The sequence below is a fragment of the Opisthocomus hoazin genome, chromosome 16 (assembly GCF_030867145.1).
Source record: "Opisthocomus hoazin isolate bOpiHoa1 chromosome 16, bOpiHoa1.hap1, whole genome shotgun sequence".
Lineage (NCBI taxonomy): Eukaryota > Metazoa > Chordata > Aves > Opisthocomiformes > Opisthocomidae > Opisthocomus > Opisthocomus hoazin.
Window position 1 is genome coordinate 13,598,798 of NC_134429.1, and position 18,237 is coordinate 13,617,034.

An 18,237-nucleotide genomic window follows, 5' to 3' on the forward strand; every position below is an offset into this window, starting at 1 on the left:
CTCTCTGATATGCAAAGCTTTCACTGTTGATCATTCCAGTGCATGTATCAGTCGCAGAAAAAGCATTTTTGCCAGAGGGCTGTTCAGAACTTGGGCAGCGAGCGGCCGACTGGCGCTCATCTCCAGAGCAGGGGTCTGGGTTTGCGTTACGGCCTGCGCACGCCGTCCCGCATACGAGACCCGAGGGCTCCGGCGGGCGTAACGAATGCCAGAATGCTGCAAAAGGCGAGCGCGTATTCTGGGGCTAAACCAGCAGCAATACGGCTAAAGGCCCCTTCCGGCCCCGCCGAAGGCTCCTGCGGTAACCGGGGCTCCGACCAAGGCGCCGCCGGCCCCGCCCCGCCCCGCCCCGCCCCGCCCCGCGGCGCCTCACTCGGTGGTGGGAGGGGCCCGGGCCGGGCGCTGCTGTCGGCGCTCACGCACGCCGCGGGCGCCGGGTGAGTGCGGCGGGGGGTGCGGAGCGGGAGCTGTGGCTGTGCTTGCGGTCCCTTGCGTGAGCTGTCCCCCTCTGCTTGAGCCGAGCTCGGCGCGGTCTGTGCGGGAGCCTCGGGCCCCACTGTGGGACTGCTGCAGGGCTTGTCCCGCTCCCTGTGCCCATGTCGCTGTTATTGCCCGGCTTCCCAAAGCAGCGGTTGGTCGCTTTTCATGGGTTTGCACTGGAAATGGGTCGCTTTTTCAGGCTTATTTGAATATTTGCAAAAGCCGTGAGTGTCCTGGCAAGCTCAGAGTGTAAAACTGTATATATTTTACACCGTTGTTTACACAGGAAGAGCTTGTTCTGCTCTGTTGGATCCCTAAAACTACTCCTGACTTACACAGAAAAGCCTTTTAATTTACATCTGAGACGTGACATGATGCAGCTGTGACCGTGCTCCGTTACATCCAGCTGTACCGCTCTTTGGCAGTGAATGCCTCTGGCTGTTGAAGCCAGAGAGCTTGGTGGGACCAGTTTGACTTTGACTGTGTGTGCTGTGTGGGTACATTGATAGCATTTTGCTATCTGATTTTAAAGCGTCCTGGATTATGACGGTAAGTATGAAAGTGCTGCTGGTCCGGGTCACTGCATTTTCATGGGATGTGTATGCTACTTCCATGTGTATTTAATCATATTAATTTGGCCTCGGTAAGACAAAGGTTGAGTGAAGCTAGGTGGGGATGTCAGAATGTGTATTGAACCTGGAATTACATAGTGGCCTTTTAAGGAGTATTGGGTGCTATAGTGGGTTGATAATATATTAAATTAATTTTTTTGATGGCATCTCACACGTTTTGAATTCAGCCCTGGTTTGTAAGGTGATAGTATTTGGAACCTGATTCACTGAATACCTTGGAGTGGATAGAGTAGAGCAGGTAAAGAAGGGAGAGTCTCAGAATTGTAGCTGACCTTATCACCAAAATTAAAGTGTAAAGTTTTGTCATGCTTCTTGCTGAACGAAGGGGTTTGATTCAAAAGGAATTAGCTCTCCTCTCGCCCTAAACGCGACGTAAACATAATAATGGAAATCATGAAGGAAATTTTCAGTATTACTTCTTGCATTGTGACAAACCAAAGAAAAGTCAATATATAAAGTAGAAAAACAAAACTAGTGGTTTCAGAAATACCGCATCTGGCACAGAGCTGGAAAAAACCCTCCCCGTTATATCAATTTTAAAAAGTGATCAGTTAAAGGGAAGTTATTTTGGTTTTGAGGGGGAGAAACTGGCAAAGCAACAGTTCTTGAGTGACACCTTTTCCTGTTTTTTCTCATTCAGCTGAAATTATCTGAAAGTGTCTAGCCTGTGTCCCTGTGTTACTCACAGGAACTGAACATAATTTTTTGCCATTTTGAACAGCTCGGTCACCAGATATTTTTAATAGAAACTTTCTCAATAGCTTAAAACCCCAATAACTGTCCTTTGCAAAGCAGCGCTGTCTGCTCTGTGGTGTAGTTGCTGGTGTGTGCAGAGAAGGATGGTCATCCACTGCATGCTGTGGACTGCTTGTAGGGGCGTGCTGCTGGTACATGGGAGGTGTGTTGATAACCACGCACATGCTCTGAACTGCCAAAGGGCTGAAAAACGCTGGAATAAAACTGAGCAGACTGCTCAGATGTCCCTGCTTTTTATGGTCAGAGCTAGGAGGGCTGTGGGTGACCTGCGGCATTGCTGTTTTACATATCCCCCACTCGTGGTTGCCACATCAGAGTTCATGAGGACTTAAAGTCTTAACAGAGCATTGTAAAAGCTGTCTGTGATACAAGCAATGCCATCCCAAGAAAATGATTTGTTTCAAAATAATACAAAAATGCCATTTCTGGCATTTGGCATAGGTAGCAGACAGTTGTCCCCTCTGGCAGTGTGTTGGGCTGGTACACCTGGGGCATCTTGGGAGGGTTCTTCATCTGCCGTCTGCACACTTAGGGCTCACGTGGCTTCCCCTTCCCTGCTCTGCTCTCCATGTTAGGTGCACCGTGTCTCCCTTAGGTGCATCTTCCCGGAGGTCTCCATGTCAGGGCAAACCTGATGTGGCCAGTCCTGACTTGCTGATCCTTTCTTGGGGACTTGCTTGTCACCTGCCCTCCTCTGACAAGTAATGAGGATACAACCTATCTTCCTGCCTCTCAGGCCTGCAATTTGTTACTCTTCTTACTTTCACTCCTTGTTTCCCTGCGTAGCTTTGCTTTCCACAGGGAAACTGGAGATTTTAAGGTTCATCAGCTTTGACAGTGCCAATTAGTCTAAGTGTCAGATCTTGATCCTTAATTAGGACAACCTTTGGGAAAACAGGCCAACGTTTGGATACATAACCCTGAAGTTTTGAAACAGAAGAGCCGGTATTCCTGAAAATGTGTATGTTTTCCAAACATACACGTTCCAGATACTCATGTAATAAAACATACTCTGTCTTCCTACAAACTTTGGCTTGCTTCTATAATTTTGCATGTTGTGAATAACTTCCATATTCTATGCAGCCTCCTGCTGTCTCATTCTGGGAAAATGTTTTCGTATTATGGTGGTGAGTGGCAATGGAGTAGAATCCCTAACAGTAAGCAAAAAGATATTGTTTTCTCAGGGAGGGGGAATGTGGAGTTGTAAATCTGTTTGTGGCGGTGCAAGGACCTCTGCCTTACAGAAATAAAGTACAATGTAGGGTGGGAGAACAATTCACAGAATGGACCCGTAATTTTAGAGAGAGATTTGCAGAGAAGCAGCTTTTAAAGAACCTTTATGGTTTGAGTGTAGTAGATACAGCCTGATGCAGCTTCAGCTGATTTTGGTGAGACTTGCTGTTACCTGATAACTAATCTTCAACATAATTCTTTTTGCAAATTACCAGTTTAAATATTTTAAGCAGAATTCTTTTTTTTCCTGACTTCAGCAGGTTTGATAGCTCAACAAATGGTATTCTTTACCTCAAGTCCTTTCCATAGCAACAGATTTTTACATCAGAGTCCTTGGTGACTTCATTGTGGTTTCATATGCGTAAAGAACGTTATGTGCCAGATGTAGTTCCTGTTCAGACTCCTTTGTCTGACAGCTTGAGTTTGAAGAAGGCAACTGTAAGAAAGGAGACCAATAAAAATGTAAACATGTGAGTTAGGCTTAAAATACATGCTTAAATATATTTGTTTAAATGGCCTTGTGTGAAAATTAATGTTATGTGAATGGGTCAATACATATGTATTCATCCATTATATTACCATGTTTTATTTCTGATGTTGAAGATACTTTAATTTAATTACATGTAAGGTCCAAGAATACAGGAACAAGCTGTAAGGCAGCAGTTAAACAAAATTATGTTCGTTACTAGTAGTATTCAGCATGTAGGGAATGCATTACATGGTGATGCACTGTGTGTAGTTGAAACCTGTAGGTCTCACCAATAGGTAGATCCAGGTTGGGGCATTGGATCAAGCCCTTCTAATTTTGAAGAAGTCTGAATCCAAATCCTGTTTTGTAGTGACTGAGGCTTAGCTCTGGTACAGACATTAGGGTCTTGGTTGTGGTTGGCCTCTGTACGACTGTGCGGGAGGGGACAGCCCGCAGACCTTTTCCCTTCGCTTGTGCTGCTCCACACAACACTGGTACAGCCGCAGCCCTGGAAGTCCTGAGATACAGGCGTATTCTCTGCTAGTTTTATCTTCCGGTGGGTAGGATATAGGGAGTCTTGGAAACAATTGTGCTTGTGCATACGTGTTCATAAGAGTCTGTGCTAACCTCTCAGCTGGTATGGAGGCTGCTGTCAGCCCACTGCTCTCCAGTGACAGGTTAGGTCACCTGTCTGCTGGATCTCTGTGGTCCAGATGGGAAAATGATTCAAACAACGCAGGGACTCTTGAGAGAGATTCTGGAGTCAATGAGGTTTTGTACACAACTTCTTAGTTATTGCTTAATACAAAGGCATTGCAAAAATCTCCCTAGTGAGTTGTGTCGTCAAAGGCAAGCATAGTTTACCCATATCTGTGCCAAAATACGCTGCTTAATTTGATTGACGTGCATAGAGCTATACTAAATTTCATGTTTAATAATGTTTGTGCCTCTGCTGCTAGATAGATGAGGCTTTTACTTCTGCTTGTACCTGTCAAACTGAATGGAGTCTTCTCAAGCCTTCATTTTCTCTGTATAGATATCGTAAAAGTCTGCTGCCATTAGACACTGCTGCCTAATGTGAGAATTTCTAAGGCTATAACGCAAAAGATGCAGCATCAGTTTAGTCTTCCTTCATTCACTCTGCTTGAAGAACATAGTCACAATAAAAGCGGAAGACAAGGACTAACGAGAGATAGAAACAGTAACAAAATGTAAAGATTGTGGAGTAGAATCTGGCTCTACTCATGAGTCTTTCACCCAAAGTAGCCAATGGATCTGGATGCCAGAGGGTTTTGGTTTGGGTAGAAAACATTGTACTGCGCAACTCAGCCCTTAAAATTGGTGAGACAGGTAGCAAAAGTGGGGTCTTCCTGTAGCCAAGAAATCCAGGAGAGTTTTATACCTAGTGAGAGGCCTGTGCTTCCTCTGGCGTAGTAGATTTGACTGCTGGCCTTTCGAGCTTTGATTAAACTAGTTTACATTGGAAGTAAGTACTAAAATTAATGGCATCCTTCCAGTGCAAACAAAGCTGAGCTCATGTTTGTATATAAATTGTATCTAAGGGAGTTACAAGTCCCTTTTAGTTTCCCATGAAGTTCTTTGAGGACAGTTGGCAAGAAATTGTCAATTGTATGTCAGTGAGAGCCACAGCTCATCAGATAAAATTTCAGGGAGATTGTATCAGACAGCAGACGTATCCTTTCAAGCACAACTTAAGAGAAATAGATGTGAACCCATCAACCAACAGGTTTTCCTGTGTCTTTAAGTCACAGGGCAGTGTTTCAAAAGACAATGCAGAGGATGAGATAAGAGCATTTTTTGCCAGGAAGCCTCACCAAGCAGGATAATTTGTGATGCGGTTTATTGTATTTCTTTTTTTTTTTTTCTGTGTCTGCTCTTGCAGTGAGGTTTTATGTTTTAAAAAGACTCTCAAGTGCCTGTTTTAATGAAGTTGATCATAGTGACTACAAAAATGTGATGACAACACTTGGTCTTTCTTGTTTTAATAAACAAGAAAGTAACTTAAACAAAAAATACTTTTGAGAGCAGAGCCCTTTTATTCTCCTTCATCAGATTTTAGTGTCAGCTCACATTTGCAAATGGTATGGTTTACCGTTGCCCATCCTATGAGTGTATAATACCAAGTCCAGCATTAACAGTTGTTACTGAATCTAGGATGTATTGAAAAGCCTTGGGTTTCTTTTTGAATTATTATGGTTATTCTCATTAATAATGATGAAACTGATAATGCTGAAGCTAGGCTCCTGATTCTGCTTCAAAGTCTGCAATCCTTGTGCAAGCCCCCTTTAAATAAGCCTTCTTAACTGGAAAGCAAAAATGGAGGCCAAAGTAGATTTTGGAGATATTTGAGGCTGCAGCATGGTTCCTACAAAACTGGCTTTGTTCTCACCAAAAGGCAAAGAGCAGAATTTGAAAAATGCAGCTTGTGCTCAGCAGCTGTTGCTTACTTCACCTGCTCTAGTGCTTAAGGAGGAGAATGGTTTTGGGGTTTTTTTGTCATCTCTCCCCACCCCGTTACAGTTTCTGGCCTGTTAAAAGCATCTTTACAAGTTTGTTCTTCAATTTGCAACTTGACTGTTTCTCATTCATCTGGCTGTGAGAGAATGGGGCTGGTATTGATGAAACCCATCTCCAGTCTCCCTGGTTTTGAGTCTTTAACTCAACTGACTGATCAAAAGAGATCAGAATTGTCCTGATGTCTGGTCAGTGTTACCAGCTTTCATGGTGTTTTAAACAGCAGCGGTGAAACTGCTACTTAAATAGTTTGCTTTCCTTTTTTCTTTTCTGGGCTGAATATTGAAACTCAAGAAGGCCTTTCTCTGCCTTCACATTCTCAGGAAAGGTTTGTTCACAGAATCACGGAACGGTAACGGTTGGAAGGGACCTCTGGGGATCATCTAGTCCAACCCCACTGCTGAAGCAGGCTCACCTACAACAGGTTGCACAGGACTGCATCCAGGCGGATTTTGAATGTCTCCAGAGGAGACTGACCATTGATTAGATGGGTGACATCCTGTTTCTGATATACAGGTAGATAAGAGGTAAAATATTTCAACAAGCAGAATAATAAAATGTTAGGTTCCCTTTAAGCAGTTGTTGAGAGTGGGAAGCGTTAGTCTACATTGTCAGTAATGTGAAGACACAATAGATAATCAACATGTTTTTTTCAGTAAGGAGGAAGGATATTTTCATTACCGGCCTCTAAAGAACTTGTTCCTGTTTTGATTTCTCTTTTTAATGATACTTTTAAAGTACTTCTCTAAATGTGTGTAGATTATACATGGAGCAATCTCTTCAGACTGCAGAAAACTGAGCACTCACATACTTTTTGAACAGCATCTTTCTGATCTAGCGGGAAACTCCTATGCTTGGACTACCTAACATTAGCCTTTTTCTTTTGCTCCTTTTCAGAAGCAGCAGTGCAGTTTTTGGAGACGTCGTTTTCAAAACATCAAGACCTTTCTCATTCAGAAAGGAATCACAAAGTATCTGGAACAACAAAAGCCTTTTTTCCTTTCCTTTGGTGAAACAGTTCTAATAGTACTGGGTCTTTGACTGAAGGGACGGGTTATCTTGCCTGGATATTGCATGGGTATAAATGAGGGCATAATGAACATAAGCTCAATCAAGAATTGAACTCAGCATCCTGTGCACCCACGGATGAAAATAGCAAGATTCCTTCAAGCATTGCAGCAGGACTAGACCTACAGCTCCCTCTCCCACTGGCTCAGGAGGCCTGAGGGAATCAATAAGCAGCAAAGTCAACCTGCTAGTTGTCAGATAGGGCTCTAGATGTGTGTAGGGAGTAGACCTACGAAGTGAGAAGGTATCATTTCTAACATAACCACTTCACAGAAAATGCTTCTCCCCACGAACTCACAGGTAAGAGCTTAGGTTTCACTGGTGTTTTCTCAAAGGTTATTTGAATCATGGCAACTGGGAATAGGTACTTAGCCTTTTGGTTCAGGGGATGCAGTAGGGACCAGGTGTGATGCTAATCCCATAGTTCCATTGCGTTCTTTTGAACATAAAACCTGGAGAAATCACTTTGTTCATTGTGACAGATTTTGAAAAACAGAGGAACCTCTAAATGGCCTCAAGTAGCTCATAAGCTGTGCATTCTCCTTCAACTTTTGGCATCTGCTGCTTTCTGTTTCATCAGGCCTACATCAGTGTCTTGGAAAGGAGGGTGGTTAGAATTGCACTGATCAATAAGTGTTTGTCTTGTTTGAACCTCTGGTGTCAGAATGGAGTTGTGACTCATGGATATCCTTTAATTTCTCATAGGAGTATTCATTGCCTTATACACCACAGTTTGCACAATGCAAAGATCCCAGCACTGAATTCTATGCAGAAGTGCTTAATAAATGTTGCAGCCAGTGCCCTCCAGGTAGGTTATAATTCAAACGATTGCTTTACACAGCCAAATTCAGTCAATTTTCAAATGAGCATCATATGTTTTGATTATTTATGCATCTTAAGAGCATTGAATTTTTGCTGTTGTCTAGCTGGAAGACAATAAAATTCTGTGACTGTAAAAATACGTGCAAAAGAGACACACTGTTCATCAGGATTGGAGTTTTGTTACAAGGTTAACCTGGTTGGGGCCTATCGGGAGGTAGGCTGCTGAGCTCTTGTAAGCACAGCTTTGCATGGAGTTTTAAAGTATTTTTAAGTCAACATTTGGAGGAGGGAGCAACAGCTCACTAAGGGAATTGCAAAAATTAGACAACACGTGTCCACTAATAACAAATACATTGTAAAACAGGGCATGAGGCTGAGTTTAGTTTCCGTACTTTGGTAATATCACTTACATAAGGGGCTTTCCATTAGACAGGTTAATCTGTAATTGCTCATTAAGGGAGTTTTCTTGTCTTTTACTGGAAATCAGTCGCTGCAGACCACTATCAGAGACTGGGTACAAGACTACAGAAACTGTCTGCTTTGAGGTGTTGTGTCTTACACTCCAGTGAACATTATTAGTGATCTTTTGTTAGCAAAAGTTGTTACTGCGGAGAGGTGGGTGTGTGGGTTTGGGTTTCTTTTGAGGGGTAGTAATGGGATTTGCGTATTTTAATAATTGAGTTCTTGCAATAAGTTGTAATGATGTTATTACATGAGACACAGCAAAAAAACTGCCGATTTGTCTCATTACATGCTGAGCAAACAAAGTCTGTCTCCATAAATGCTGAGTTCCTGTCAGAGAGATCCGGAAGTTGAAGCAGGAAATCAGTGTATGCTGAAGCAGCCAGTTGCTTGAGTTAACCGAAAATGTCTAGATAGATCTGTCTAGCTTCCTTTGTCAAAAACACAGCAGATGAAAGATGATAATTCATAGTTAGAATCTTTTTGTGTTGTGGTATGTATTGTTCAGTCTATTTCTCCTTAATTTTAATTTTTCAGAATAACAAACTACAGGCAACAAGTTTTAGGAAGTCTAAAATCTTTATTTTTGTTATTATGAATTTTAATTTTTTTGTACCATAATTTATCAAAAATTGAAGCCTGAATCATTAGCAGGATGTGGGAGGCAGAATTTTAAGGTTCGAGTACGTATGTGGAAAAACAAAGTCTTTGGAAATAATTTCTGTGGCTCACCTCCAGGCGCACTTCTTTTGGAGAACAGAGACTCTCCAAGCAGCTTCAGAGGCTCTCTCAGTGTTACTCCTGCTTTCTGAGTATATTTTCCAGGATATTTCTGTACAGGATATGAGACATGGACTTTTATCATCTTCTTCCTTTCAAGCAAGGGGGAAATGGCAACTGAGGTGTTTTCCTTTCTCCAAAATGGATATGTTGGAGCTCATATTTACTTGTTCCCACCACTGCACTGAACTCTGTTGTTGATGAGAAGCACTGGAGAAACTACCTTTGGTAGCTTTTGATTTTGTCTGGAATGCCAGTTGCTTCGGAAGCTCATTGCCTTGATCTGTTAGGGCTGGCTGAAGAGGTGTAGGAAAAATGAGTGAGCTCATGTCCCTTCAGTAGTGGCAAGTGGTGAAGGTCTAGCTCAGGTCTGTTTGTGGTAATACTTCCTTAGGCTTTCTTCACTTGCTGCTTGTAAAGGTAGTAGCAGCCTCACCCAGACACATCATTCTAGCTCATGCTTGACTTTTGGCATGAAACACCATCCTGTGCTTCACCACAGAACACAGCTTCTGTGGGGGTAAGAAGTTTGGTTCATGTACTCTGGTAGCTGCATCTAAGTATATGCTGAGGGGTTTTGTTCAGCATTGAGGCCGCTTTGTTTTGAACGTGGCTGGAATTCGCTGAACTGAATGTAAGAAAAGGGGTCAGACATGAATAACGTAAAAGAAATCAGAGTTTCCCTCCCCTTCAAATCAATACTTGCTTGTTATACGTTACCAATCTGATAGTGGCAGTGAAGGGAAAGGGTTTCCACAGCTAAGAATGAAACTTACTTAAACAATTCCTAGTGATCTTTTCCGATTAGATGCTTTCTCTGGTTTGTTTTGTGTTGTTTGTTTTGTTTTGTTTTTTTAATAGGTCAATATAAGACAGAGAGCTGCAGTCACAGTGTGGACACAAAGTGCAGTCCCTGTAGACCTGACACGTATACAGCAGTCTGGAATTGGTCTCCTCAGTGCTTTGCCTGCTCACCACCCTGCAGGAAAGGTAGGCGTGAATTATTAAAGAGGTATTTTTGATTTTAACAGCCGGCTCAAAGAGTGGGCTTGGTTTAACCTAGTCTTTTCTCCTAAGACAACAAGGAGGTTTTGTCTATCAGTTGTATAGTTCCATTCTGATGCTTTTGGTACTCATAAGATTTGAGGAAAAGAATCAGGGAAAAGTCTTGCAGGGGGACCTGCCTCTTTTTCATTCTAAGTCATAAAATGTGACACCAATCTTATATTCTTGGAAACTAAGGCACCGCATCACTAAAATAGGTACAAATGTCATCAGTAGAAGGACTTCCTGCTTATACTCCCCAGCCAGGGGAGCTTAAGACCTGACTTGCTCAGCAGTAAATGGGTAATTACATTTCCAGCATCCAGTCATTCCTCAGTTTGTCTGCTGAACCGACAACAGCAAACACCAGCTGTGATATTCCCATATTGTTTTTATTTCTTTTGCAAACTAGAATAGTCGGTGAGAGCACGCTGGTTCAGTTCATTTGAAGCAGCTTAGCAGTATATAAAGTAACACATTGCACCAACATCTGTACATTGGCCTAATAGATCATGTGTGTTACCAAATTCAGTCGTGCTGTTGCCCATTATTTCTGATGGAAATTGGTGTAGAAAATTATCTACTTGACTCACTTGCAGGTAAGTTTTAAGGATACAGTCTGAGTTGTTTGAAGGACCTTTTGTCTCATCTAAATGCACAATTCTACAAAGCTGGTTAATCCCAGTATGAAAATGTCTGTAATAAGGTCTCCAATCACTTTAAATACAGTTGCATGATCTGCGTAGACTACAAATCCTAGTATGGCCCCCAAATACTGCAGTGATGGGCACACACCGCAGTGTGAGGTAACACAAATGTGCATATTTATGGATATGAGACAATATGATGCAACTGCATGTACAGAGTTTCAAGCGTGAATTCTACAGATGTGAATTTCTCCTCTCCTGGAGAGAAAGAGAGGAAACTCTTCTGAAAATGTAGATGTTGGGGCATATGATATAATTGTTTTATGATGGTATACTAGCCAGAAGCTGCAAAATTGTCTGCAGTTTGTGGTATGTGAACATCGCCTCATATTCACTTGAAACGTTGCAGGCAGTGATTTTAAATGTTGCTAATGCCATGTTGCTTTATTCTTGTTTTAAAAACAGGATTTGTGCAGAATCAAACATGCACTAAGTCACAGGACAGAATCTGTACCTGCCCACCCAATGAGTACTGCATTTTGAAAATATTTGAGGACTGCAAAATATGTAAAGTGCATAAAAAATGTGGAAAAGGTTACCGCGTTTCCAGAAGAGGTAATTTAAGTCTGAACACTCGACATACAAAATAGTTTTACTGTATGAAAAGGGTTAATTTTGGTGTTAATAGTCCATAAATATTTCTGGATCTGCCTCCAACTCAGTAAATTACAGGAATATTGTCTTTTAATTCCCTACTGTTACGCATTCTTTTTGGTGCAAGCATTGTCTTAGCAGGTAGTCAGCAACTAGAGTAACAGTGCTCTCAAGAGGCATATCCAAAGGGATGACATGTTGCAATCTGTTACTGCCATGTATCATAAAGTTCCCCAGTCCCACTTAATCCTTGATTTGTTCTGGTCTGTCCTGTGATTTCTTCCATACAAGTGACTCGGATTCAAGACCGCTTAATTCCTGCTTAAATCCTTGAAACAGGGCTTTGGGTTGAATTTTGGTTATGGTAAGTGGTTATGACTCTATGCTGTCCTGCATAATATGTCTTTATTAGATGAGGAAAGTCACCACTCTGATAATGTAGCTATCTCAAGATGATAAATAATATTGAAAGAGGTGGAACACTGTATTTTGAAGAAATTAAGAATTATTTGAAAAGATACAGACCTCCAACAGAACGGAATAAATGGTCAGCCTCTCGGGGTGGAGTGAAAAAGCTCAGCTCTGTCTGCAGTACCTCGTTTTAACCTTTGGGGGGGGGGGGGGTTTACAGTCTTTGAAAAAGACTATCAGGGGCACCAAACTAACAGCCGATTAATCTGCTGGTTAGTGTTCGGGTTGGCTGTTTCAAATTAATCTCTTCTGTGACAGTTAAAGACTGTATTTTACATACTGCCTCTGTATCACTTCCAGGATCTGTACCGCAGACTTTGATTATTCATTCTTGTTTCTCACTAGATGACTAACTGGGGTTTTTTTTATTTGTTTAAAGGGACAGATACCACAGATACAGAATGTAAACCTTGTCCTCCTGGCACTTTTTCACATGAGGAATCGTATGATACCAGCTGTATACCACATACAGTGTAAGCCAGTTTTTCTGTCCAGTAGCAACCTTAACTGTGCACGGGGTTGCTTTCTTTCCTAACTTCTCTTTTTGTTTCTTGCAGTTGTAAATCAGTGGCTATTCCTGGAAACAGCATCAATGACACTGTTTGCAGTGACTCAAAAACAGCAGCTGCCACTGTTCTACCTCCCACTGTTTTGAACTTGCTTCTGACCCAAAGTTCAGCTTCCAGCAAACCTGAAATAACAACTCGACCTGTCATTTTAAACTCTGTACCCGACATGTCTTACATCATTGGTGAGCTGTTAACTCATTTAAAGTAATTTTTGTCTGGCTAGGAAGCAAGTTCATACTTAGTTCTCAGTTTCTTTCCGAGACCTATTACCTGTACCCAAGCAGAACCTCAGAACAGCTGAATTAATTCAGTATGACACTGCTTGTAGCGAGTTGCATAATATTTACCTGTGCATCTGTGTTACCCCAGTACATTCTACAGTCCTTGTAATTCTGGAAATATTTCTAAAAATCCCAAAACTAAATTACACAAGGCATTTCCTGAGAATTGCTACTCTGAAGGAGCTAGTAGAAGAGGTCATATCTTAGATTCTGGACTGAGGCAAACTTGACTTCTTCTGGTGAGAGGTCTTTGGAGACTTCTGGCAGCCTTTCCTGAGACAGGAGGTCCTTATAGCATTCACAAGTGTGGATGTATTCTCTCTGGTTCACAACCTATCCAGAAGGCATATATGTTTAGGAGCATTATGGAATGCTTGGCCTTGTATTTAACAAACTGTTACTAGCCTAGAGAGGGGTCTTTTGTGACTGAGGCCAAAAGTCTGTCCTCACTTTTCAGGACAGGAAAATTCAATTTTATGAAGTGGTGGACTGAAATGAGACCTTGGTATCCACAATGGGGCATCAAATGTGAATGTCAGACACACCTGATACTTGTAAATTTAGCTTTTGTAGCCATGGACAGAAACTACAAAACTACCTCTTTCTAATTAGATCCTTTGTCAGATCAACCTGCTAAATAATTTATCTTTTTCATTTATTTTCAGGATCAGTAGCAGGACCATTGTTATTGGTCCTGATAATCACTATTTTGGGGTATTGCTTAGTCTCCAAAAAAAAAGGTAAGATTCATTAAGTGAAAATAAGCAGATCTATTGGAAAGAATGCAACCTTATTTCCTACTAATTTGAGCCTAGTGGTTGAATGACATTAGCGTCTTAGAAGATGCTAGCTCTCTTTGAAGCTTTTCTCATCACTTGATATGGATGAAGTATCACTCACGTAGATTCTTTGGTGTCTAATAATGTAGGAGTTAGTTTATTTTTTTCAAGGGGCAAGGTGATGATTTACAGGTTTTTGCCTCACTAGCTGGCAACCTTCATGAAACCCTGAGGAGCTTTTGACTCCATTCCTCTGTTACATTGGGGTGAAATTGGCCAGTGTTCAAAGGTCAGGAGAAGAGAGATTAAGAGAAAATTCATGCGAATCAGCTTGATCACATAAGCTTTGCAGCTACAGAAATATAGCATTAAAAAAATACTCGAGGAATTCTGTATTTAGAGTAAAAGTATCTTTGTTAAATCGTATGGGTTGAAATTCATCTCGATACAGGGATACAGTGAGGCAAATGTCCCATTCAAATCTCTCTTGTTCCTCGGATTTTAGAGAACTGTCTAAATATATAACATCCCAGTGGAGTTGGACAACTGTACAACAGTTGTGCTCCTACTGGAGCTTGTAAAATATTTTGTACTTCATCACTTAAATATTAGACATTATCAAAGGTTATCATTAAACAGTCATGACTGTAGTTTATTGTCATCAGTACCTTTTCTCACTGACATAGTACTAGAAAAATTATTAATTCATGCAGAGTGTCCTCTTGCTTGCTGACTAAATTTAAGTCACCCTACAGAATTAATACAATATAGCTTTCAATATTTTCAGTGTGTAGTAAATGTACATTTGGAGTTTATTCCAGGAGCAGAGGATATCATTCAGACTGGTTAAGAGAGCAGCTTTTGCAGCTGACACAAATTTAGGTGCTAATGAACTGTCTTTCCTCCCTTGCAGCCATTGTATATTCTCCACCGACTACAGAAGCAGATTTGGTGAGTGTCACACTTTCCTTTCCATCTTCTCTATTTCTTTAAGAGTCATATAGAAATCATGCAGTCTTACTGAATTGCAAGTAGAGGAAAACTGCACAGCAGAAAGACAAATGAAGTGCGGATGGAGTGGTTTGGTCCCCAAGCTAGCGTGTAAGATGTACCTTACCTCCCCTACATAATGTACCATCCTTGCTTTTTGTTATGCTGTATTAGCAATAAAGTGCAGGTGTGGTTCAGGAGATGAGCTTGTAGAGCCTTTGTTCCTTAGCTAATCAATAAAGTACTGTAGATGCCTTCAGGAGATGGGTTCATTTTGTTGAATGCCTAATGAGCTTGTATGAATTTTACTTAGTCATCACTGTGCAAATGGTAATTATCAGTGGTTTCTTTAGCTGCCTAAGTACTGACCAGTTCTGTGTTAGTGTTTTTTAAAAAGATTAATGTTTTGTGTTTCTCTGCAAATGTTCCAGCCTTTTTCCTCTATAGAAAAGCAGTGTGACAAAAAAGTAAGAAATACAGGATCGCAAAAGTCCAGCAGTTCTGAACAGGAGGAACGGCATCTCTTGGGAACTTCTGGGTCCAGCAGTAGCTCCCTGAATAATGCAGCTGGGTCTGCAGGAGTCAGTGTGATAACTAACAAGAACAATGAAAAGAAAGAAACAGAAGGATTTCAGCAGCAGGAGCATTCAGCTGCAGAAGGTTGTAAGCTTCACAGTGGAGACAGGAACAACTCTGCAAGTTCAGGTAAGAACGTATCAGAATGATAACCGTATTTCAAGAGGTTCTGGATCAGTTATGAGTCTCTTCAGCAGAAGTTTAAATGGCAGGATAAAACATCAGACCCATGTTCAGCAGAGAGATTAACTTTTGAAAAGAAAAAGCGATTGTTTTAAGTCATCAGCCTGAGACAGTAAAGAGAGTGTGCTCAGTGGAGAGCGTTATCTGCAGACTAGGGGACCCGTGTGATGGTAGGCACTTACCTGTCAGTGGGAGTGAGAGCCAAAGGGAGCCGTAAGAAAAGAGCATGGTCAAAAACATCTGAAATAGCAACAGGTGGGTAGGGAGTTTGCTGTGAGCCAGGGCTCTGGATTGATTTTTATGGCTTTTTTATTTCTGGGATGACATGTGGATTTTATGGTACCAAAAAACCCTTAAAATGTTACAGAACCAACTCCACCAGTTTACCTAAATTAAGTGAAGCAAGAAGATACTTGGTGTCTATTTTAACTTTAAAGAACTGGATAAACAATCCAACCGTCCTGTTCTGGGTTTCATTCTTCCACGTTTAATGTGTTTTCTATCTATTTGGCAGAACATTCTGGTAATGGAGGAACGCAAGTGAATGTGACTTGTATTGTTAAAGTATGCAGTCCAGACTGCTGTTCCCAGGTGCCGGAACAGACTAGTTCAACTAGCATGGATTATGGGAACGCTTCCTATTATTTCCCAACAGGGGAAGAAATTCCCCTTTCAAAAGAAGAGAATCCCTTGAAAAAAGACACTGAAATTCAGATCTTGGTGGAAAATGAGGACGATTTACTTCAAGACGTACTTCCAGAAGAGAAGAAGTTTCCTCTGGGTATTCAAGATGTGGGGATGAAAACCAGTTAAAGGAAATTACAGATTGTATACTGATTCACTGATAAAATTAATCAAACAACCCCTTATCTTCTAAAATAAACATTACATTAAATGTAGCATTCCTACAGAGACTTGAAATTTTAGACTAATAGAGACACTGACGCTTTTGAAGTTTTTAATCTCTTTTGTCAGCTTTGAGAATTGAAGGATGATCTTTGTAGTTTAAAAAAATTTGAATGCTTTTTCTTTTAAACTGAGTGGCTAAAACCTCCCTTTCTTCTGTGATGCCTTAGAGAGACCTTTACCAGATTTGAAAAGGAACATTTTTCTAACCTTATGCCATTGATTTTTCTGCTGAGACTTCTTGTGATGATACTTTGGGTTCAGGTATGCCACTTGTCAAGAACATTGCTGTGACCAGCACTTCTAGAGCCTGGAGTTAAAGTATCATGCATTCAATGCTAATGAATTATCCATTTGACTTTAATTTTAGAACTACTGCATACAATTTCCTAACCCATCTCTTCATGGGCATACTCCCCCTCATCCTCTTGGATATTTCTTTTATTATTACAGTTTGCTTTCGCTCATTATTGTACCAAACTTCTGAAAGCAACCTTAACTATATCAAGGAATGAAATCTTTTACAGGAGATTTTTTTGCTAGATTACAACTGTTATGTCTAAACAGTAGCATTTCATTAGCTGTGCATAGTTCATTTTATTTTAGGAAAGAGAATCTAGATTAAATAGTTGTTATCTTGGAGCAGGAAGCAAATTCCTTTTACTGACAGCTCGAAGGTTTGTCATCTTTGCATGCTGGCTGATGTCATGTGGTTCCCTGATTGATTCTGACCTCATTTTTGGGGCTAACTGTCAACCCAAAATATTTTTCTCTACATTCTTGTGAGTATTAGAGAAGATCCATGTGAATGTGTATGCCAGATAGCTCAGGCCCATTGAACCTCAGGAAAAGGACTCTCTTGATGATTGCATAGCATAATCTGTAAAAAGTGGAATTGACTCAAACCTCAGAACCAGAAAATCCTGTTCTCCTTCACTTCTTGCTTGACGCTGAAGGTCCAACCACCTCTTACTGAAAATTAGAGGTTCTCCTTGAGCCAAATGGGAGCCTTTTGGTTTTGGAAGTTGATTTTTAGGATCTCATTTCCCATAATTGTCTTTTGTGCATGTGACTTAACTGGCAATTGTGGCGTCTGTATTCAATCAGAATTTGTAATGTAGTGTCTGAATGACAGTTGAGTGAAGTCATAGAGTAGGTATAACTCTTTTATGCCATAAAAACATACTGTTGGACTAGATGGTCATTGTACTTGCCTTCCAACTGAACTATTCTACCTCGAGAGAAGCTAAATGCAGTAGTTATTTCTGAGGCCTCAGGCTGAAAAAGGATATTTTGCAATAGCATTTATTCTACAGCTACAGAAGAGGTACAGATTTTAAAATACAAACTTTAATCTTCCACAAGAGCTATGATGTTTACTAATGTTATTTGTGGAACTGAGAACTGCCAAACCTGTCTTTGCTTTTATTATGAAGAAACCTTTTGCAGCTGTATATTAAACTTGAAAGTAGTTTTCAGAAAAGACTTTGAAAATGAGCATGCTGAAACGATTACAAAACTGAAGGACTTGGGCAAGAAAAGAACCTAATTTGATACAGCGCTTTGAACCCCTTGCACTGTGCTATTTTCATCTCGCGTCTGTCAGCTCCTGGTCTTGGGACCACACTGAAGCAGCAGTGGAAGATTTTTGAAGCAGTTTTAAAAAGGTTAAAAAGGAGGATCCTGTTATGGCAGTTGATTTACTGGGTTTTCCAACTATGGAGCTGTGTGACAGAAGGAAAATCCAAGTTTTATGTTGAAGTAGGAAAAACGTGCTTGCATTTCCTTATAAAAGGTAAAAAACAAAGCCTGTATTTTTATAATTATGTTTATTTTCAAGTTATTAAATAAAATTATAATTTTTAGAACGAGTTCTTTTATTCTGTAGGTTAAGCTGCTG

General features: G+C 40.9%; 1 protein-coding gene across 3 annotated transcripts; it reads left to right on the forward strand.

Annotated features, from left to right (window-relative positions):
• The first annotated feature begins 379 nt into the window (after positions 1–379).
• Positions 380–18,205, forward strand: LOC104332995 (tumor necrosis factor receptor superfamily member 1B). 3 transcript variants are annotated; one of them, XM_075437548.1, is made up of 12 exons: positions 382–437; positions 767–1,029; positions 7,003–7,473; positions 7,879–7,981; positions 10,099–10,227; positions 11,394–11,543; positions 12,433–12,526; positions 12,611–12,804; positions 13,569–13,643; positions 14,596–14,633; positions 15,104–15,377; positions 15,946–18,205. In XM_075437548.1, exons 3-12 carry the CDS (start codon positions 7,450–7,452, stop codon positions 16,242–16,244), a joined length of 1,380 nt encoding a protein of 459 aa, XP_075293663.1. In that variant the 5' UTR covers positions 382–437; positions 767–1,029; positions 7,003–7,449; the 3' UTR covers positions 16,245–18,205. The 3 variants fall into 3 exon arrangements, with proteins under 3 accessions (XP_075293662.1, XP_075293663.1, XP_075293664.1); XM_075437547.1 differs by lacking the exon at positions 767–1,029 and having other exon boundaries at positions 380–437; XM_075437549.1 differs by lacking the exons at positions 382–437; positions 767–1,029 and adding an exon at positions 6,395–6,621.
• Positions 18,206–18,237: the final 32 nt, after the last annotated feature.

Coding starts and splice junctions, on each gene's coding strand:
- LOC104332995 (XM_075437547.1), top strand. CDS start 7,450: ATGCTTCTCCCCACGAACTCACAG. Junction 12,805..13,568: donor CGACATGTCTTACATCATTG/GTGAGCTGTTAA, acceptor ATTTATTTTCAG/GATCAGTAGCAGGACCATTG. Junction 13,644..14,595: donor CTTAGTCTCCAAAAAAAAAG/GTAAGATTCATT, acceptor CCTCCCTTGCAG/CCATTGTATATTCTCCACCG.